The sequence below is a fragment of the Antedon mediterranea genome, chromosome 11, assembly GCF_964355755.1.
Source record: "Antedon mediterranea chromosome 11, ecAntMedi1.1, whole genome shotgun sequence".
Taxonomy (NCBI): domain Eukaryota; kingdom Metazoa; phylum Echinodermata; class Crinoidea; order Comatulida; family Antedonidae; genus Antedon; species Antedon mediterranea.
The window spans coordinates 5,970,143-5,994,679 of NC_092680.1; the positions used below are offsets into that span (position 1 = coordinate 5,970,143).

Sequence of the window (24,537 nt, forward strand, 5' to 3'; positions counted from 1 at the left end):
GAGTCGCAAAGTCCGAAAACAGATGCTTATTAAAGATTACATTTGCGGTTTTGAAGTAGTTGGATTGCGTACACGATTTTATTGTTGTTGCTTCTGTCATAGTTAGTTCTCTCATTGGTTTAACATTATGTGTTCACGCTGTGCCCATAACGCTATGTAAGTATGTTCAAGGATTATAACGCATTAGTTTCATGTAATAACATATTGTGTTTAGAAATGATGAAGGACAGATATTGAGACTCGTCCAACATAAAAGCTCAATATACTAAAAATAAATTTGTTATGTCATTTAAATGATTGTTTGAATAATTGTCTTAAATCTACTAACTATCTTCAAATTGATAAATTGTCAACCATTTATACTCCATTCATTCAATTTTCAATTTCGGAATCTCTGGTCCATAAAAGGTAAAATTTCGTATAAAATTACTAAAAAATAAAATATAACTGTACTAATTACTACAACTCATTTCAAGATGGTATTTCATCTGGAGAGCATCTTTGACGTATATATGACGTTGTCTATAATCGTTGAGACTAAAACATTTTTACTTGAATGAAGCCTACACATCAGGCCATATATCAATTTTCCTAAAAATTTATAAAAAGAAGGAATTATATATTCTGTAAACATGAGGCTGGCACTACAATGTTGTCAATGGTTTACTTGGAGTAGATAAGTAAAATTATATTTTAATCAATCTGCATACTGTAATGCAATATGATTTATGTGCTAAATTTGATAACTCTACAATAAAAAAATGTTTATATTTAAACATTACCAAGTCCCTTTGAAAAATGACCATGCACCCAAAGTTTGAATAGACATGTGGCTGGCAGTATATATATTTCTTTTCGTACATAAGTTGGGGACCCCTCAAGAAATGTCGAAAAATAAACATGAATATTCATAAGAATTGACTTAACTACAATTCTCTAAATGCAAATGCTTTCTGCTGAGCCATCTGTGTAGTCGAATGGATTAAACTATGGACTTTACATGTCGATGTATGGGGTTCGAATCCCATGAGCAACTTCTTTTTACTTTATAGTGAGAGAGATTATTTAGAGGGTTAGGTTTAGTTATATTTAGGAAGTAGTTCAGCTATCTTTCACATAAGGTGGTCCCCAACTTATGTACGAAAAAACAAAATCGCTGGCTGGCATGGGTCCATAGACAAGCTAATCCGAAATTCCTTAATTTGAAAATTAACAACAAATACATACAAGAAAATATTTGCTTCGAGGAGGGAATTGATTTATTTTGTTTATTAATTATGTTTTTTAATTAACCATAAATACATTTTAAATTTCATTTACTTGATAGAAAACGTGAGTTAGAGCTTGCAAGACTACGTCAACGTGTTACATTACCAGATGACTATGATGCTAAGGACTCGGAGGAGACGCTAACAGTACAATGTTACCAAAAAGAGGAGGAGGAGGAAACGGATGAGGGTCTGGAGAGTCGGTTGCTTATCTCTGGTAGTGATCCAGATCATACCAAGCCTAACTTTACCAAGAGACCAACACCACAAGCACCTGATACTATGAGAGTAAGTTGGTTATGGTGCTTGCATAGTCACAGGCTACGTTATGATGCTAGGCTACCAATCCAACGATGCTGGGTTTATTTGTCTAATGACTCCACTCCCAAAGACTTGTAATAAGAATTTGTTTATGTAGAGCATCTTGTGCATGGTTTGTCTTGTGAACGTGATTGAATTTGCAAAAAAACAAACAAAAGCTACATCATGTAAACATGATGAAACACTATGGTTAATAAAATGAGAAAAAACAATGTACCCGGAATGTAGTTTGATTGTTTTCCACCCTACTAGGATCTAGGCTAGTATTGTAGACTCTACTCTTCCTGACCTGCTAAGAACCAAACGAACATTGTACCCTAGCTATATATTGGCCTAGCCCTGTGCTGTCTTTCTGCTGAATGAATTGTATTTAATTTTTTGGGCAGAATCCATTATCCATGTATGACTTATTTTATAAAAAGTGTGACATTAAAAATAAAATAGACTGAAAAATGTAGGAAAATGTGTATTTTCAATGTCATTAATTTCCAATAATTTAATGTTCTTTCAGGCACCTGATTTACCTGTCACAACTAATAAAGTCAAAGAATGTGAGTACATTGTTTTAATCATCTTTTTCTGAGGTCATTCGGGTCATATCATACTGTAATCTAATTGGATATCATAATTTACTCTGGTATATCTCATTAGCAATAATTAATATAATATTATGCATCGGGGAAAATAAATTGAGTGGCTGGTTTTTGGTTAGAAATAGGTTTATCTTTCAATTTATTATAAAAGGGAACTAAATTATTTTAAATATTTACATTTCTGAATAAAATATTTTATTTTACAAAAGCTGCAGTATGTAAAAAAATAATTAATTTCTGTCTGTAAATTTATTTGAATTCTAAATTTAACATTAATTTGGATAAACTATATATTTGTTTAGGCCTAATCTTGTATTTGTATATTTCGTTATAGAGTATATTATTATTAATGCCCTTCAAATTGAACATATTCACTTCAGTTCATTATTTCTTTGTATTGTTTTCATTTAATTTAATGAAATTGTTTATGATTTCCAGATAGTTGCTTTTCCATTTAATTAACTTGCAAAGAGCTTTAAATTTCAAACTGAGTTTATTGATTTCGATTTAGGTGTACATCACAAACAGTACATCTTCACGTCGTGTAAACAACCAGAATCATTGTTTATTTTATCGTCATAAATGTTTAATTTGATGATAAAGATTTCTGTCGTCTAGTTGCTATATATTGACTGAAGATTATTGAATTTTGGTTCCTATGAACATAGTACAGTATATTGGAGCAGAAGTATGTGTGTAAGTGACATAACGACTATGAGCGCTTACTGGCTAAACCCAGGGGCCCAGAGCATGAGCAACCCAATGCAATTACCTAGCATTGGAGGGCCCTTAAGAGTGCTAAACTGGGGGCTTTTGCACCCTGCATTAAGTCACTGGTGTGTGTATAATTTGTGTTCGTAACATATGAATGTTGTTCAAGTTTGAGTGTATGTTTGTTTGATTGACACTTTTCCGAATCACTCGTATTCTCAACAATATTGTATTCACTGATTGCCCTAGAAGACCTTATGACTCCTGAAAATTGAGGTCATGCGATTCTGACATTCTGCACGCAAGGGACAATGCTCTAGTCTTGTACACTGACTAGTGATGCAAATCACAGCACGTGCCTGTGAATAGAGATCCTTAATGAATAAAATAACTTATGCATATATGCACACTCGATTAGAAAACTTATTGGTGTGATGCAAGTGCGAATCTTGATGATTGCGTTAGACAAAACGATGATGCCAGATACTGTGCATTCTCAAAGGTGTACTATTCTGGCGAATACACAAGTTACATACCAATTTTTTTATATATGCATCCAACAGGGAGTACCTCACCAATTACAGGATGGATAAACTATTTAATAATTTATTGTGCTTATAAACTAAGTCTCATTTGAGAGTAGCTCCACTACTGGTTCCCCATGTTAATATACTTTTAGGTAGAAATACTGTAGTTTATAATTTGATTTAACTTTTTTGAATTGAAGTCTTTTGCAACTGTTGCTGTTTTATTTATGTTGTTTATCATCTTGTATATTTTCTCAGTAGAGTATGTTACAAATCATCCTGTAGTTTAAAAAATCCAAATTAAATAGATTTTTTACAAATTATTTATGTAAGGAAACAATATTTTTCTCGTATAAATTAATTGCTATTAAGCTAACAATTGATTTAATCTTTTTTTTTTTAACATTTTAAAATATACTTGGTAAGTATTTATGTAGAAATTATATCTCTTCAAGTTGTAGTTATTTGTTGAATTAAGTGTTTGTTTTGATTGATTTTAGGACATTCAGGAATGGTAGGGTAAAACAAAAACAACTATCATTCAAAGAAAATATTAAATTAAAACAGTACATTGAAACATTACCAGTACTGTGTACTGGAATATCAACAAATGTTGAATAATATAATACTTAATAGGCAGGCATAAAAAGAAATTTTAAATGTTCCAGTGATATACTGAAACAATATACTAAACACTAGACTAAACACCAATTATATGAATACCAAACCCCCCCCCCCCCCCAAAAAAAACCCCCCAAAAAACACCTTATGTGATTTAAGGTACTTTTAATTAAAAAAAAATACTAGGGTTTGGTATACACCAAGTTAAAACAAAGAATAATACTACTGTATTGTTAAAGTATAGTTTGTTTATTATTTCATTTCTACACTCATTTACATATATTTTTTCTGTAAAAACATTCATTTCTAGTATACGATTATTTTACAATATTGGAAATTGAGTATGCAGATAGATAAAAGTAATAATTTATAGCAATTTAAACATTCTATTATTGATTTGCATTAAAATTGATTTTCCATAATTTGTCTTTTTTATATGCACTTAATTTGAAGGACTCCCTCTATTATTTTAAATTATGCAAATTATGAATTTTTTTATCCAGTCAACTTTAACCTTTTTGAGTTGTTTATTTTCTCTAGAATTTTTGAGAACTACTGTACTCGCATTTAAAAACATATTTACTGATATTATTTAAAATCGGCTTTGTTTACAATTCGCATGTAATGATCATTTCTCCAATAGAATGAAAACTTTAAATGCCTGCCTAATTTGCATATTCATATTTAAAAACAGATTTCAGCTGCTGTCAAGTTGATTGTATGTATTATGGATTATCTATATTTTCTTCCATTGAGTTGTCATGAGATAAAAGCCACTGTTTTTCTACCATTGATATTTGTTTACCCACGGCATGCCTCACTAACTTTCAACCCTGTCATTATTTGTTTTGGTATTTTTTTCTCTCCCATATCATTATACCCTTGCATACTTGGAAAATGCACTCATATGGTGAGTAAAAAGTTAATTGAATATTTCTTTTATTAATATATTGTTTATTGCATGTTGGTTTGATTGTATCAAGTCTTTTTGCTATAAGCCTCTTTATCTACAGTACATATTAAATTAACATATTTTGTGTTTTCCCTGCGTTCTAAAATTTTCTGTTGTTTGTGTTAATTTTCTTTTCTGTTATTACTAACCTTAATAATTAATATTAGTTTATAGTCATTATTAATATTAGTTAGTTTACTACTTTAGACTAGAGTGTTTTCGTCAACTAATATTAACAATGTTGACAAGTTGAATCATGCAGTGTATACCGTAGTATTTATGTATTTTTATTCACAGCCTATAATGTGTTGTCAAACATTATATTTTTCCTATGAAAAATAGTTTATTGTTTCTGTGTATTTATAGAATTTATTGTTGGATAAGGTGATGAGATGTAATTTAATATAATATGTATGTTTCCATTATGTTGTATGTTAAGCATTATATGCTTCATATTGGTGGAGTTGGTTTACTATGTAATCATATCTACTCAGGGTCTGTTGGTATGATTTAGCCTATAGCATAGAAACCTTTGAATGGATCAGATGTATTTTACAACCAGATAATTCATAAATGATCTTCTAAAAGGTCTGACTACTCAAACATTTTCTTAAGACATTTTATAGTCATTAACTTGCTGTTGACAGTAGTGATCATAATTATAGATAATTAAACTTCATGTATCTTCGCCTAGAAGGTTATATTTTCGCCCCTGTATGTTTGTGTAAACTTTAACTTGGTTTGTGAACAGCCAGATTTTATGTAGAAAACTTTCAGTGTAGGCAGAGGTATGCACTCATAATAATAGTGTTTGTCAATAATAACAACAACATAAATAATAGTACATTTGTGTTCTTATCGGTCTGGATCATAATTAGAAGTTCAATGAACTTGTCATCAAAATGACCCAGGGACGGATACAATATAATAATAATTTGATGTTAAAAGTTTGACATACGGTATTCAGCGAATGAATAAAAGAAGATTTAATAAAAAGAATTTTTGCGTAAAAACTATAAACCCAATAATATTAATTATACTTAGATAAAATATTTAACATGCTTTTTAAAAAGTAGAATATTTCTATATACAAGTAAATTTGCATCAAGCTCATTACATACAGCTTTGAAACACCGGTTCTCGTCAGATCACCGAAGTTAAGCAACATTGGGCCCGGTTGCATTCTGGATGGGAGACCGTCTAGAAATCGCGGCGGGTGCTGTATATACTGGAGAGTGATAGTGTAATGGTAATATCGGACTAGCATGTGATAGGCATGTGTTCGAGGTTATCTGTACCATACTAACTGTATCCTTAGGCAAGATGCTTTACTCTCATTGCCTCTTCCTTCGGATGGGATGTAAAGCCGTTGGTCCCGTGTACTTAACAGTGCACTTGGTACACACTATTCGAAAAGAGTAGGGGATCGTCTCCCGGTGTGCTGATCTGGTAGGCGCTGCACTGCTGGCTGCCGTGGGTCCGTGGAGGGCCTAATCCGAATTTCCTCAGTTTCCAGTTAAGCTTGAGGACAAATATAAATACCTTTACCTTTACCTTATTCAATAGTTTAGGACCAGCAACACTAAATAATTGAATCTTAGTAAGTTTGGAACATTAAGTGTGCGCGGATTCCTTAAATTATATTTGAGATATGGTTGATATTAAAAATTATTTATATATTATTCTGAATTATATTATTATATTATTATATTCTGAATATAAAATAATATAAAGTATTTATTCAACTATTGTACTATATAATATTACAAAATAAGAAAGCAAAAAGGCTATTTGAAAATGATTTATCGTTCATTTTAATGAAACTGCACAATATTGATTTAATTATTGACATAACAATATATATTGTACATGCAGTTTTTATTACACTTCTTTTATTGAATATAATTGGATTTTTGTTTGATTGGGTCATATATATGCCAGAAAACTCAAATAATCTATTGGCGATGTTGAATTTTTAAGAGAATGAATAATATAGTTTTTTGGTAAAGTAGTATTTAGTATTATAGTAATCCACACAAAATGCATTACGTCTACTAAATAATAATATAGTAATTCCTTTTCTCCCCATGAAGAATAGGGCCTAACGCCTAATTAAGTTCCTGTCATTTGATTGGACGGTTATGGGTCAAATGGCGTGCAATAGTACTCACTATTTAACAATCGTTAATGAGTACATTTTTTTGCATTCATTATTTGTATAATATTTCATTGTTCCCTGTCTTTGTCTGCAGTCAACGCCCGTGCCCCTTCCTGCATACCCTAATTTGTTCCTTTCCTTTCTACATTTCTTCTCCAGTCTTCACACTAGTCTCTTGCCTTCAGGTGCATATGTCAGTGCTATTCTTAGGTATCCATTCAGTCTCAACACGTCATGTCTGATCTATCTCCTCTTCACTATCTATCAAACTAGTTTGACAAAAATAGTGTGATGTGTCCAGATATGGTAGTAATATGCCAAAATATGGTAGTGATAGGAGATCATCATGTCCATATGGCCATATTACATTTTTTTTGTTGCATAAAGTTTGATAGTGTAGACAGAGATTTAGATCCTTATTTGATATCATCATAATAGCCAGATTGTATTTTCAGTATTTTTCTTGGGCCAGTCATCATTTATGAAACTGACCGTTCAATTGTAATGAACACAAACTATTTTGTAACTCTCCTAGAAAGTAACTTTAATGGTAAAGCAATGTTTTTGAGGACAGTTCTATATAGCACATTACCCGTCCATAAATAATATATAATAATAGTACAATATTATAATATAAAACGCCTGATATTTGATAGGTGAACGTATTCTTCATAAAAGACTCTTTAATTACATTATTATCACTTAATTATTAATATTAATATATAATCAAAAATCTCTTCTTTGATTGCTATGGAAACTGAAATTTCATTGTGAACGTGCCATTTGAAATTTAGTATAATTTTATTTATTGAATTAGGCAAGTAGGTCTTGTATGGACATTCACCTATCCATATTCTTTTGTCGGTTAAAGTATAACAATACTATTACCTTTTTTTTTGTAAGGTTTGAAATTACAATTAATGGTGTTTTAAGCTATGAAAAATGCTGCTTTCATTTCCTACATAGAAGCATTTAATTCCCAGCGTATGTAAATGAAATTGCTCGGGAGATTTTAACCAAAATACCTATAAATCTACTTAAAGTTAAGAGGTCTGAAGCTTAACTGGATAACGACAAAATATATCATATATTTTTTTACATCAGCCAACGTTTATACAAATGCATACAATCGAAGCTCTTTTGAGTAATTCGTGCAACAGATAAAAAGAAATTATGCATCGTTATTAGGTCGCACAGCACGCACATCCAATTCACCGTTTAAAGATGTGCATGTGAGTATAGTTGTGTTGAGAAAGAATCGGTACTTTAATAGACTGTTTCCGTCTATTGATTGAGTCTGTTCTGCTTTTGTTTATACTGACACATTTGATCATATTGATTTGCCAGCCAAAGTCACTGCGGAGTGCTACCTATTTATTTTTGGATGAGTCCATTATCTAGTTAATGTCATCTTTATCTTAAAGACGAGTGAACGTTAAATACTCTTCAGTGTTTTTTACTTGCATCTGCTCAAGTGCATATTAGTATTATGTAGTAGGAATAAAATATTGCCATTTCTTCAGTCACAAGCGGATATTAACTGTAGAAATATCTTGGTATTTTGTGTATCAACTGAAATAGAATGTTGAGGTTCGTCGGTCCATATGTTTCGGTAGATTATGATGTGAAAATTGTCGTGGATGGTAAGTTATTTCTATAGAATTTTACAGATTTGATATAGACTAGGATAATAATGATATACCAATATATAGTATAGTTACGTTTAAATACAACGATATATTTATATTGACAAGTTGTTGATTTAAGGGTGAGAATTAAAAACTACAAAACAATGTACATGCAGTATATAGTAAAAATATTAATACATTTTTATATATATTTTAAATATTATGTAATACTTTATTTTATACATAATTTAAACAAACAATGTACATGAATATAGTATATTGTTGTAATATAATACATTTTTATATAAAAAGTATATAATAATGTAAATTATAATATATACTTTATTATAAACAGTGTAAACACAGTGTATGAATAAAATTTGCACATTCCATTTCCTGAATAAAAGGAAGAATACATAAAAAAATTGTTCATAATGAGTCGTACAAGGCTACACATACATTATCTTACAGACTCCAAAACCATACACATCATACGCCTTAAGGATAGACCTTAACTATGTACTGTATGTCCTGAAGTATATGTTTAAACAATAATAAATAATGATTTATTTTTTGTACATTTATGGTTTAAAAATACACTGAGCAAAACAACCCAATATCGTATTTTAGTTAAATCATTTATTTTCTGCTGTTCCTTGTTTAATCGTTCCTAGCCTAAATCTTCAAATACATATGAGAATTTATATGAAAAATGTCTTATAATAACGATTATGTTATATCATGTGTACTGTATACTTTAAAGACGTTTGGCGTTTATATATCTCCTTCAGGCGCTCATTTATAATGAATGTCCTTTTTGATTTATCATTTATACCATCATAAATGTCCTTAAGCTATATTTTATCAGATTTAAATGAGAGTATTTTCTAGGTTGTATAATACACGTTCTTTCAGTAATCACAATTGAAGATTTACACAATGATCAAGCAAGCATATTCATAATACCCGTGGATAACATTACTTTAATGACAGGGTGCGTGTTTTCTTCTAAGTTTCAACCTACGTCATTCATTAACTTTACAGTCGTCTCATGTTTCTTTGAAATGGGAATTTGACTAAGAGCATGGTATATATGACGAGGATGTTACCCAATTAAGATTACTATCCATTAATACCCAAATTAGACAAATAGTATAAGAAAATTGTAGTTTTTTATATATACTGTACCCAGGAGTATTGCGTTGGAGTGCTTTAAGACCGTAAGGAAAAACACATTTAGATATTCAAATGTTTAGTGTTCCATAACCATAACCTTGTAGCCCAGGTAGTAAAATAAATTATTTTATAGTTGGATTTTTATTTTCTCCTTCAATGATAAGCATATAGCATATCCATTTGCAACATGCATGAGATGTCATGCACATGATTCCATACCAAATTTAAACTTCTACCAATCGGCATGATTTCATACTTATATTGTGTGTAACACTAGAAATAAATTAAAATTCTTCAGATAAGTCATTTAATTCCAGGTTTTTACCTACCTATTATTCCAGTTGTCTTTTAATCAAATAATTTTAATTATGTATTCATCAAAATCAATCCCCCAAACAACTAAACCTAACCTCCATATGTTATCTGTACGCACTAAAATTCACTGAGTATTAAAACATAAACCAGGTATTAAACACATACATAAACCAGGGAGTCAGGGAGTTGTAAAATAATTTTACAACTCTCTACATAAACACTAGTCTAACCATTTGCTAACCACAGCTGGTGAATACAAGTTTTATTGTCTTTTGTCCTGATTCATGAATAATTCATTAGGCAAATACCACCAGGGATGAAAAATCCAACAATTATTCCATAATTTTTTCCCTAATTTTCCCCAAGTGAAACAAAAAGTCAAGGTAATAGTAACTTATACTTATATTTGAAAGAAATTGTTGCAAGGAATGTGTATTCATTACATGAGTTGAATAGAGAAAATATTTTCATGAGTTGAAAAATTGATTTATTTTTCCCATCATGCAATATTCAGGCACACAATGTTGTTACACAAAAATTACCAAATTCTGATTGTGCAATAGTACCTTTAAAATGGGAGGAAAAAAATACATAACTTTATCAACCAATCAAATTACAAGGATAGCTTTGGGTTTCTAAAATACTATAGTTCAAATTTTTATACAAATTACGTATTTTTTTATATTTCGTATTCCAGGTAATACAATGTTACACAAAAATTACAAAATTTATTTTAAAATCTGAGTGTGCAATAGTACCTTTAAAATGGGAGGAAAAAATGACTTCAATCAACCAATCAAATTACAAGATTACTTTTATGTTTCTAAAATATTATTAGTTCAAAATTCTATATACATATTTACCACGTTTTGAAACATTAATCTTGTATGGATATTAAATAACATCAACAAATGAGAAAATGATGAAATGATGAAATTAATATGCAATAGTGCAGAAAATTTGTATATGGCCGAGTTCATCATGCAATATTCAGCTGTATTGCACAAAAATTACAAAACTTATTCAAAAATCGGATTGTGCAATAGTACCTTTAAAATGGGAAAAAAAAACTGAAAACAAAATGATTTTTGGAACCAATAAAATTGCAAGGAATACATTTGTGTTTCCAAAATATTATAGTTCAAAATTCTATATACAAATTACATATTTACCACGTTTTGAAACATTAATTTAATCTTGTAGGGATATTAAATAACATCAACAAATGAGAAAATGATGAAATTTAAATGCACTAGTGCAGAAAATTTGTATAATGGCCGAGATCATCTACTATTCATGTTTTAACAAACTACAGACTCTAACATTAATTTAGAATTGCTAATTTAATTCCACTGGGAATTAATTAAATTAAATTTGAAACATAATACCATGTTAAGGCAAAAGTTGTAATTGAAGTTTCTATGCTGACTTTTTATCACGTCTCGAGATTGCGTATAGATTTACGTCGACTCTTACGAATTGACTTGATTATTTAACGGAATCTGCTGTTGAAATAGTGTGGTTATTCGCTATTGCAGGTGATGTAGATTATTAACACATGATTTATTTCTCGAGCTTTGTTAGCGGTGTTAAATCTGCACATATAATACAAGTGAGCTCGTTTACCAGATTTCTCCTCGTATCTTGTTTACTATGCAAATTTATCTCGGACTGAAGTTATATTTTCTGCAAAATTTGACATTAGGTTGTACAAAAATGTTTTTGCATTTTATTTGTTGTTCCTGTATAATAACTTTTTCACACTCTTCAACATCTATAAGCACACCTTGCAACACATATTGTTCAACAAGTGTGAAGGTGTGGTGAGAAATATCCTGTATATATCCAAAGTCACTGCTGTACTAAGACTGATACTTCATTAATGAAATATTATTTAATGATTTAGCTGCATTGTGTATGTACTTGATTGATCTGTGGTTATTAGGGAAATATGCATAGTGAGTATTGTACAACTGTAGTGTAGGTTCAGGTCTGACAAAATTAGTATGTACATAGTTTAGTTGTATAGATATTCATTTTCTTTAAATGTGAAAACTTGTTTTGATACTATTTGTACCATACTATTATTAGTTAATTATACATTTCAATGTTTGGTTAAAACTCTGTCTACACTATAAAAATTTATGTGACACAAAGAGTGATGTGCTCATATTTGAAAATGTCATATCACTACCATATTTGGCATATTGCACTTTTTTTTTGTCGAACTAGTTTGATAGTGTAGACAGATCTTTAAGAGTAAATTGAGCTTGATTTTAAGATACCATGAATACAATGTAAAATCTTAACAGAAGTACAGTTAACATATCAGATGTTCCCTACTTTTATCATAATGAAAATTATTATTATGTAACATTACACATATTATTAATAATAAAAATAAGAAATAAAATTGCTAATTAAAAATGTCAAAATACATTTGTATTTTATTATAATATCTGAATAGTTACCAAAATAAAGCCATGGATAAAAAAACTTGATAAGCCAAGCTGATTGACAATCTCGTTTGCATATTAATAAAGCTGGTAGTGTTTGTATACAGAGTGTGCTCACTCTTAGCAGTTCAGCACATCATAAAACACTAACATCCACGTTGTTACCATATGGCACTGTAGACTATGGCATGGATTCTATTCAGAAATTTGGTAAGAATAATATATGATACTGTGACGGAACTGTTTGAATAATATTACATAAATCATATTAAAACAGGTTGATATTGTATCAATGTTTAAATTATTTTTAATGAATTTTTATTATTTTGTTTTATTTAATTTCTTTTATTTAAAATAATAATATAACTATTATATTATTATATTATTATTATTAATAATAATAATAATATAATAATATAATAGACAATATTATCCAAAATAGTATTAGGGATATATTAAACACAAAGAAAAGTAATTTTACCTTTGAAATTGAATTTATTTTTTAGTACTTGTAGAGCTCTGCGATTACAATGTCTATATTGATATTACTGTAGTATTATCTGTCACATTAGATTGACTATTTACCATATCCAGAGGAGCAAGAGCAGTCAGTTGCTCATGTAGAATGTTCTTCTTCTGTAGGAGCCACCCCTACCCCCTTTAAAACATTCAGTGATTGTTAATAATAATTCATTCTTATATAGCGCTCTACAAGCAAGCTTCTCTGAACGCTGAACATTATTACCCCAGTCATATTTGGATCAAACACATATGGAAACATACTCCCATAATGCAGCTAGTAATCAGTGCAAAGTTGTGTCTTGATCTAACCGGGTACCTATTTATACACCTGGGTGGAGAGAGGCAAACGTAAGTAAAGTATCTTGCCTAAGGATACAAGCAATGCGGCGAGAGTTGGATTCGAACCTCGGTCTCACGATCAGTAGTCCAACGTCCAACACCCTGCGCCACACGCCACACAGGCTCTAATTTCAATGCAATTCTCATTTAAATAGAAATAAAATTAATTTTTAAGCAGTTTTGGTATCAGTATATCAACTTCCCCTGTCTTGAAGTGACTTCGTAATTAATGCCACTTCTATCTAACATTATTTATGTTCATTCCTGTTTAGTACAGTATAGTAGTAACGTAAAGATGAATGATATCAATTAAAATTTAATCATAATTTATAAGTAATCCAAAATAGAGAAACAAATTTTAATTTTTTTTTTTTTTTAAATACTGTATGAACAATATAACATTTGAATGATTGCGTAGCAAAGTCGCACCTCTGTATAAATTCAGTTGGCTTTATTATTATTTACCTGAAGTATTATTACTTTATGCAATTTCATCTTGTTATCAGCTTTGATTGATATTTTTAGTATCAGCTGTTCCAATATCACAATACAATACCCACGTCATTATGATGCTTTTGTTACCCATGGATTCATCCATCTTAAAATGTAAATACATAATACTTGTCTGCTGCAATAATAACATATTAAAAACGTGACTACAAGAAATAAAACCTGATATAATAAAATCCAATTTTCCCATAATTTTCTGCTTAAAGATTTTCCTTTTATTTCAAAGCTATTTTGAAAGTGATTTTATGTAAAGCTCTTTCTACACTATCAAGCTTTATGTGACAACAAAATGTAGTGTGCCCATATATGGACATGATGATGTCATATCACTACCATATTTGGGCATATATTACTACCATATTTGGACACATCACACTTTTTTGTCAGACTAATTTGTGTAGTGTTATATTCTTTGGTTGTTATCCTAGTGGTTTTTGCTCTTGGAACTAGTATAAATAGCCCCCTCTACATTCAGGCAGCCAAACATGATTTTTCTTAAACATATGCAATTTAACATGTGAATTATAAGCCTATTATGTTGAAAGATGGCGGTGTTTTAAATCTGTGCTTCCTAGGTTAGAAAATCGTAAAGGAAATGGCTGTCTACTACAGGAAGTTGAGTCCATTTTATGCACAGGGAGATTCATACTAAACTAATTAATTAATCTTCATTAAATAATGTTATGATTCCGTCTCATCTATGCATTTAATTTATAATAAATTCATGACTATAACGATAATTTTATAGCAATCTGTTATTTGTTTTATTTCAATATTTTAATTAGGAATAAGTCGTAGAATTCTTATTTCTCTCCCTGTGTTGATAATCATTTAAGATAACTGAATCCCTCGTTTGAGTAATTATTTCATGGTATTACTCAAGTTGATTGTTTGGTTGGAATTTGCCATGACTTCCAAGACCCTTCCGACCCAAGACCATCAGTTTGTTCTTCATTTTCAGTGTCGTAAAAGACCAGGAGGTATAAAAACAAACTTGTTGATTCGTATCTAAACCGGTAAATAATTTCTGTGTGTATGTTTGCCTGGTAATATTTTTATTGGATTTTATAGTTGTCAGTTTTATTTGGGGATGTTACACCCTGAAGTCGATTTAGAAGTGTGTAGCTATCTTAGCATAACAGGTACTTCCTTAATGTTATTTTGATCTCAAACAATTCACAAATGTAGGCCTATTCAGACCTACTACAGTGTACTCAATTTTCCTTTCTGTTGTACACAACATACAACTCCATAGTTGAAAAGTTGACGTAACTTAAATATTTTTTGTTTCAATACGAAAGCTCAAGGTACCAAATTTTGGTACAACAAATTGCGTTTTCATCTCCAGTAAACCATCATCCTATTATTATTTTAATTTTTAAATGTAGAATCTTGATAATGTATTCACATCCTCGATAACATGTTATGTTAAGTTGCTGAAAATATTATCAATAAATTATTATAAATTATCAGTAAATAATATATCACCCTTGATTGATAAATGATTGATTGGATGCATGCAATATACCCAATAGACTTTAACACCGCCTTAATGGCTAGCTCTACAATAAAATCAGCACGCAAACCTCTTATTATGAATGCTGGTAGCCTGATAAAACTCATTGCCGATAATTAAGTGCCTGTCTTACTAAAGGCAGTACAGTAGGATTTATTTCGCAGAATTAATTCCCGAGTTGTTTCATACGTGGTGTACAAAGTGAATTGTATCGTCGTTATTCTGGTCAAAGCAACGCTGAGCTATCATGCGTTAATCAGTTAGTGTTGACGGTCGTTTACACGTTTGTAAGCGAAACTCTGAAATCCCTAGGAGCTACACATTGTTGACAATGATTACTGACTTGTTCAGTCATTAGGTTTGGGCTCTGTGAAAATGGAGATAAAACATGGCAGGCAAAAAACATATGCTACAGTTAAGTGTTGGTAAACGCTATAATGTTACTTGTTTCATAGCTGGTAAGCTTTTCAACTTATTGATGTTTCAGTTTTGTTTTTTATTTATAGTGATATTTTAGCAAGCTGTTGTTTCCAGGTTTTTGTAAAACTAAAGCATTACATTACTTACATCATCTTTGGATAACTGTTTAATAGTTGAAAATAATAGAAATTTAAGTGTACAAGATAAAAACTTTTTCTGTAAAGAAACAAAATGTAATCATTTTTAGAAAGGTCATTTACTACCATTGCTACTTCTCGAGTTTTGCTCCCATTTGCCATTGGTGAATAAAGCATTATGATTTAAATAGTTTTCCAGCTGTTTGACAACAAAATAATTACTGTATTGAACATTTTCATAATTTATAATAGCAATATAGGTTATAACAATTAAATTATATTGTAGTAGTTTTTTTTAAACAGTAATATAAAAAGCAACAGAAACCAAAGTAGAAAATGAAACATTATATAATATTAAACAACAATACAAATTACTAAACTAAACTAGATAAGAATCAATCAGCTAGCCATGGCATGTTATTTACCAATTTTTGATATATTCAATTTTCTGATAAGAAAGAAAGTCATATTAAACTTGTGTTATACTATAATTTTATAAATAAAAAACTATTGGTATGATATTTTGAATGTTGTATTATTTATGTGAGGATACAGTACAAGCCAAGAATAATAAAACATGTTAAGCTATGTCTACACTATCAAACTAATCTGACAAAAAAGTGTGATGTGCCCAAATATGATAGTGATATGCCCAAATATGGTAGTGATATGTCCAAATGGTAGAGTGATATGACACATCACATTTTTTGTCACATAAAGTTTGATAGTGTAGACAGAGCTTTAAAGACAAAAAAAAGTATCTACAGTATTAATAATATGGAGAGTTTTACTTTGATTGCAGTGAATGAATTATGATACACAGCCTTCAGCTTTCACTCAAGTGAATTGGTTCTGGTTAAAGTACTTTTGTACTTAAAATAATATTAAAATGTGAAATAATATGTATATTAATTCTTGGGAATGTACTGTGAAAATTTGTAATTAACGCACACATTCACAACACACAAATGCCAATCTTTACATATTATATTAGCTATACTCATGTCGATAAAAAGGGTTTAATTTATTTAATGTCATTATATGGTACAATACTTTTAAGCTCTCTCTACACTATCAAACTCTATGTAACAAAAAAATGTGATGTGCCCATATATGGACATGATGATGTCATCTCACTACCATATTTGAGCATCACTACCATATTTGGGCACATCACACTTTTTTTGTCAAACTAATTTGATAGTGTAGACAAAGCTTTAGAGCACTTTAATGTGAGGATGATAAGGATATTGATTGGTTAATGTATCTGGAGATAAACCCCAAGGATAGTGACCTTTTCATACAGTATGAACTCGCTGTATTTAGTACTTAAAATATGCACTTTTGTAAAATTATTCATTAAACAATATCAATACAAAAGTGGAAAATGGATATTTAAATTTTTAAACTTAGTGCAATTAGGAAAATGATGCATTTCCATTTGAAGTTGGGTTGATTAAAATGATTTCGAACTCTTATGAAGTAATTTTTAATGTTTGATTTTTCATATTGAAAATGTAATGTTATGTTACAAAATGGGTTTTTCATAGCTATCTAGTTTTCATGTTTGTGCCTTCTTATTGGTACTGTAGTCTATTTAGTATCTATTTTACATAGCATAAGCGCGATGGGCTATAACCGATTTTCGGTAATGTTTCTATAATTTTTAGGCAAATTTCTTGATAGAGTATCTGTAGGCCTACTGTATACATAAATAAAGCTCTATCTAATACTATCAAGCTAGTTTGACAAAATTTGCACAAATATGGTAGTGATATTCCCAAATATAGTAGTGATATTACATTATCATGTCCATATATGGGCACATCACATTTTTTTGTCACATAAAGTGTGATAGTGTAGACAGCTTTAAACCATCGCGTGTCCCAATTTAATCATTGGCACCGTAGCCTGAAAATGATTATTGCATTTACTGGCTTGCATCTAAACCAGGCTTATGCTATGTATAATATAGTGGTGATGGTGGTAATGAATTGGTAATTTGTAGTTTCATGGTGATGTGTTTGTTTTGTGTTATATTATTAAAGGAACTTAAATAAACATTTCAACTTTTATTGGTGGTGGTGGTTTAATTTATAGAATAGTTGTAGAATACATTTGTTATTTGTAAATATTTCTAATTATTCTTAAAGTTTATTTTTAAATTACTATAAGAAGTTACGCTCTCTAGAGTGTAACTTTTATTGTTTGCTTCAGATTTTTATTACATTCCCCACCTTTGTTTTAATTTAGTTTTAAACTCTGTAAATGTTAATGTCAGTTGAACTAGATTTATACCATTATCGTATTTCAGAATACTTTCACAAATTATCTATTTGAATGTGCATAATGTTTACCAATAATGTTATGAATATTCATAAAATATGGTAATTTTTTTATCTTCGTAGCTCGTGGACCACATGATGAAGCAGCTCTTACAAAAGGGATTATCTACCCAGCCGCCTACCTAGGCTCAACTCAGCTGTTGACAACCAAGACGCCTACTAAGAAGGTGCGGATGCAACAGGCACAAGAAGCTGTTGGCAGGATAAAGGTGAGGCCTAGCATTTTAACGACATTAATACTCTACGGTACATGTAAACTGTTCAAGTTTTGTTATAATAATAATAATAATAATAATAATAATATTTATTCGGCAAAAGTTCATAAAGTACATTTTACAATTCATCTTGCCAGGAGCAAGTAATAGGCATGAGCCCAAACAGAAAACTGCTCTTACTCCATCATTACTTATAAAATACAAAAATAACAAAACTAAGTAGCACAAATTAAGTCAAAATAAAACAAAACAAAACAAAGTTATAATGAGATACATCAATTAAAAATAAGCTGCATTGAATAAACAATATAAACAATTACAACTTAATATTTTGAGATCAAATGTTTGGTGAGTTGGGCTTTATGGTGACATAATCTTGAATGTCTTCTGATGGAACCCAGTGGCTCGTTCGTGTCTTCTTCTAACCTCTCTATAGAAAAAAAACATACTTGTGGGTGATGACAAATTGAACAAAACAATTTCAACAAATTGTCTTTTGTGATCGTTATTATTAAGCCATTAGAATAGTGCACATTGGACTTTATAAGTAATAATAAGATGCTTAAGTATAATAACCATAAACTTGATGGTCCAAATCTCTATTGTTGTTAATTAAGTTTCTTCGAAATCTAATCTAATTATTTTGCTACAGTATTCCAACTATTATACATACAGTATGCTTCTATGTTGCAACTACCCTTATCACTTTGTACAACGTATTGAGCATGATCATGTAAGGTAGTGCTGCTATATGGCATCCATGATAATCCCAAGTTTCAGTGTTTAATTCTGACTGACTTTATCATGGTTTTAACTCTGTTTCTACTCCACTTCCTAGGCCTCAAATGAGATTTAGTAAGCACTGTTACTTGCTGCTGGATATGACCAAAAATAACAAAAAGAAAAACATCATTTTTCATAGATGACAATCTATATTATTATTACCATACCAGGTTGCTTTTCAATTTGCTGAATTACACAAGAAAAAAGCTGGCAACTACAGTTAATTTATTATTTCACACAGATCTAAATGTTAACTTCCAGTTTGGTTTTAAAAAAAGTTTTAGAAGCATGCTGTATTGTAATGTAATTTATTACATTTTTAACATTGCGTTCAATAGTGCATACTATTGCACGCCATGTGACCCACAATCAACCAATCAAATGACAGGAATTTATTTAGGGGTTATATAATATACATTATATAGGTCTTAATGGGATTTAATAATTAATCACGTAATATTCAACATAAGCATACGGACAAATTTACTTTAGGAGATATTTAGGTTCGAGTACTAACTAGCAATGCCATAGCTATGACAGTTATATATTAGAGCTTAAGGCGTCCACATTTTGGGTTAAAAATGATTAGCCTAGTTGCTGTAGCTGAAAATAAGCTGAATAAAATTATACTGTGACAATCATGTAAAGTATTTAAGAGTAAAAACACAAAAAGATGCTATTCTGGGGTGGAAGCTGTATGCTCTGAAATTTTAGTTTTACTGTACACAGTAGTATAGTAGTAGTAGTAGATACTGTAAATAGGTCCATACTTTTGTATACTGATATTTTTAAAACTACTGTAATTTGTGTGCGTGTAACAACTTTTATCTCCCCTATCGCTTCATGTAGATGGCTCCAAATGGGCTCATCTGTCTGTCCGATGACAGTGGCTGAGTTAAACTAGTACATCAGGGTGTTCCCCCACCCTCCCTATTCTTCCAAAATGATGCACTGGGTTTTTTTAAAGTGCACATGAGTTGTATGTACCCTAGACCTCAACTTTCTTATTTGAGATGAATTGATCTACCACCAGAACTATGGTCGAGGAGAGGCTGGAAACCTGTACACATTTTATGGATACTAATTGCGGTTTGAAAGCTGATTGGTTTTCATAATGTACAATATTAATTATATCTGATGCATAAAGTATTAAAAATTATATTACAAAGAGTTATACATATTGTTCATTAAGGTGTAGTGTTAATTTACCTGTACACTGTATTGCAGTAAATGATTAACTTTCTTTCAGTCATTACTAAAGCCATAGCTGAATATTGTTTGATAAATGTCATCATAATTTTCATAAATTATTCTTTCGTTTATAAATTTTTATAGCAATTAACCTTTCTAATGTAAAGTGTTTTGCTAAAGCTTTTGAGGTTTTTCTAAAACATTATTCAATTCCTCAGAGTAAACGGTTGTCATAAATACTCTACATTACAAATTTTAATTATATTTTAAATTAACTGCGCATTTTGAGGTCTGCTTTATTGATTTTTATTAAGGTTATTACCATTTTACATAATTTCATATTACAGATATTGTGTTTTTTAAAAATATTTTTATACTTAATTTTGAGCTTCTTACTAAATTACAAAACTGTTCAAGCTTTCAAAAGATTGTTTTTGCCACTTTTAGGAGAGTAGTGCTTGGGTCATCCGCTTCTCCTATGACCATTCGTTCTACTGGCATATTATGCAATAAACACACACACACATTTCTTTGTATAAAACCATCATCCACTCACCAAATTTGGAATTGGTTTCTAAATATCTTTTCAATGCAGGTATTTGACCTATTGTAACAATAATCAAACATATATATATTGCTCCAAAGGCATTGTGATAATTCCGTATGAGTCTTTCAATTAATTTTAAATGAATCAAAAGTGGGTGAATGCTTGACAGAGGTGGGTTCCAAAGAGATGAAGCAACAAATGAAAAATGGCGTCCAACGTTTCATTTCATGTATTGCACATATTATTTGTATCGTCGGGGCCCTCAACTTTGCGCTGATTACTAGCTGCATTATTGTGGCAGTACTGTATGTTTCCATACGTGTTTGATCCAAAAAATGACCCGGGTAAAAATGTGCATCGCATTGAGAGCTTGATTTTATATGCGCTATACTGTAAGAATGAACCATTATTATTATTGTTATAACTGAATAAATGTGTATGAATATATATTTTTTTATTTATTTTTTTATTTTTTTATTAACAACTATATTTAATGAGGGTGATCCATCCAGCTATTGCTGATCATTAGGAACCCTCAGAGGTTCACAAGACAAACATTATACACAAGATGCTCTATATAAACAAAGTCTTAATTACAAGTCTTTGGGAGTGGAGTAATTTGGTCCTTAGAAAAAATCCTGACATGTGACGGGACTTGAACCCAGGACCCTTGGAGTGGTAGCCAAGCATCATAACCACCAAGCCACTCCTTAAATAGAATATATAGACAAAACTTTAGTTGTCATATTCCATGCTATTTTCCTAGTCTGTTATTATGTACAAGTCTCTCTTATGTGATTGGATTGTTTTTTGGGTCATACAGTAGATGTTGATAAACAATATTGAATACTTTAATCTTGGAGATTATACATCCATGCTTTAATGCTATCAATAAAACATTGAATTTACTGATGTGTCAAAAAAGTATTAAATATGTAAGTTGTATGGTTATTGAACCTTGGACAGTTATTAAAATATTATGATGCATTCACAAGTAATGCTAATTTGTCTTACAAAACTTGTAATTAAATATTTAATATTTAAACTTTCAACCAATGCCCATGCTTGGTCATTCTATCTCTTATAGCCTTATCTACACTATCAAGGTTTATGTTAAAAAAAATGTGATGTGCCCATATATGAACAGGATGATGTCATATCACTACCATATTTGGGCATATCACTACTATATTTGGGCACATCACACATTTTTCACTAGTTTGATAGTGTAGACAGAGCTTTCAAGTTCAAGTTAAATAAAACATTTATTTGTTCAATAATGACATATTAGAGCATTTATTTTGATAATTATAAACTACCCTGGCCAATACATTGAAATTGAAAAAAATAGCAACTGTATTATATTACAGATACTACATCTGTTTATATATTGATCCAATTCTATCTAAACATGTTGGCAGTAGACATCATGTTTACTAAAACCTCTTTGTGGATGTGTATAAAAATTAAATGTTGCGGATAACTATAACAGCACATTTAAAGTTGGATAATTATATTTGGATGAGATTATTTAAATGGTATAAATTTAAGAGAGTTCTTAATGTTTTAAATTTGGGTGTGAGTGTGACCCAGTTTAAATTGTAGACTGTGTGACACTGCCTATAGCCACTAGGCACAATTCAGTACATATTAATCGTAAGTGGTGGTACCATGTTATCTTCTTATAACTAATACCTTAAATATCTATTTCATTTCTTTCCTTACGCTGCTATACTAGTCCCGACTATGGACTCGATGGCAAAAGGTTATTATGAGGCTGACATTAATAAAAGTGTTTTTTATTTTATATATTAAAAATGTTTTTATTTCAGTGTTATTGTATTAATATCAGATGTATTGTGAGATGTTTGGATTGTAGTGCTCAATGTTGCTGCCCCTATAAACAAATTCTAAGCATAAATTGTAATAAAAATTGTTTTCTCCACAAAATAAATTGTTTTGATTTTGTCCCTCCTCTTTCAAGAGAGTATTTTTGTACCATCAGTCAAAATTTCAAATGTACTGTAGCTTAACCTTGGTAATTTGTGTTATTGTGATATATGTTTGATGTGTTTTATACTAATATAATTCCAAATTCAGTAATTTACCTTTTTAAGTTTATCCGTGTCTTTTTTTTCAGCTTTCTCAGTGTGTTCTGTATTATTGTAAATGTTCATTATTTTCCTTTTATATTCTTGTCCTTCTGTCACTTTTTATCTATCTCGTTCTATTGTCTATTTTTGTAGTACTTTATTCTTGTTCCAATACAATTTCAAACACTAGTACAGTGTACACTGTATTAAGCTCTGTCTACACTATCAAACTAGTTTGACAACAAAAATGTGATGTTCCCAAATATGGTAGTGATATGCTCAAATATGGTAGTGATATGACATCATCATGTCCATATATGGGAACATCACATGTTGTTGTTACATATAGTTTGGTAGCTACAGAGCTTTCCTGTATAGTGTAAATTACTGTGTAATTTTTACACGTTCCCTATCCGAAAAATATTTTATGTCACCTTTATCCTGGCCCTAAACTACATAATTTGAATCACTACAGTAACTGATGAGTGACGGTTAAGATTTCATTTAAATTAATTGAGATAAAATATTTTCCTTCGAAGTCCATAATAAATGGCATGCCGATGCTTTTGTTCTTTTTTTGGTAAGATGTTGCGTTATTTCGTTGAATATAAATGCACTGTCAAACGTTTAAATATGTATTAATTTTGATTCCTTTGCAAATAATACTCACACCTCCCTGCTATCTTCGTTATTTTCTTTTTAAAGTGTGTTTTGTCTTAAAAGCTTTGCTGAATTCTGTAGCTGTATTGTGCTATTTGCTCATTCATGTGTTGTTGTAAATGGTTTAATCATTTATATTTAATTTGTTTGTGTCTTTTAGTCCCCAGATGGAGAGGAACAACCAAGTACAGAGGTTGACCTATCCATATCGATGGATAAAATTCGCGTATTGAACGCGGACACTCAGGTGAGATGCTTATATTCTTCTGTTTTGTATCATCATACACAGAGAGGCATGTTTTTCCAGTTCATTCATGTCAACATGACCATGTCTTTACTGCTTGGATTGAAGTACACCAACATAAAGCTCTGTCTACACTATCAAATATTTTGACAAAAAAGTGTGATGTTCCCAAATATGGTAGTGATATGCTCAAATATGGTAGTGATATGACATCATGTCCATATGGGCATAGCACACTATACATCGCACATCGACTATAGTCGATTTTCGGTAATGTTTCTATAATTTT

At 30.4% G+C, this 24,537-nt stretch overlaps 1 protein-coding gene across 3 annotated transcripts in view; it reads left to right on the forward strand.

The window, feature by feature from the left end:
* The window catches only part of LOC140062883 (uncharacterized), a 53,640-nt gene that overhangs the window by 17,549 nt on the left and 11,554 nt on the right, over nt 1–24,537 (forward strand). For 2 of the 3 annotated variants that reach the window (XM_072109269.1, XM_072109267.1), the window contains exons 3-7: nt 1,328–1,556; nt 2,101–2,140; nt 18,579–18,724; nt 22,990–23,016; nt 24,165–24,251. In XM_072109269.1, the coding sequence (XP_071965370.1) occupies nt 1,328–1,556; nt 2,101–2,140; nt 18,579–18,724; nt 22,990–23,016; nt 24,165–24,251 (529 nt within the window). The remainder of the gene's footprint in view (nt 1–1,327; nt 1,557–2,100; nt 2,141–18,578; nt 18,725–22,989; nt 23,017–24,164; nt 24,252–24,537) is intronic. The other variant, XM_072109268.1, reaches the window with a different exon arrangement.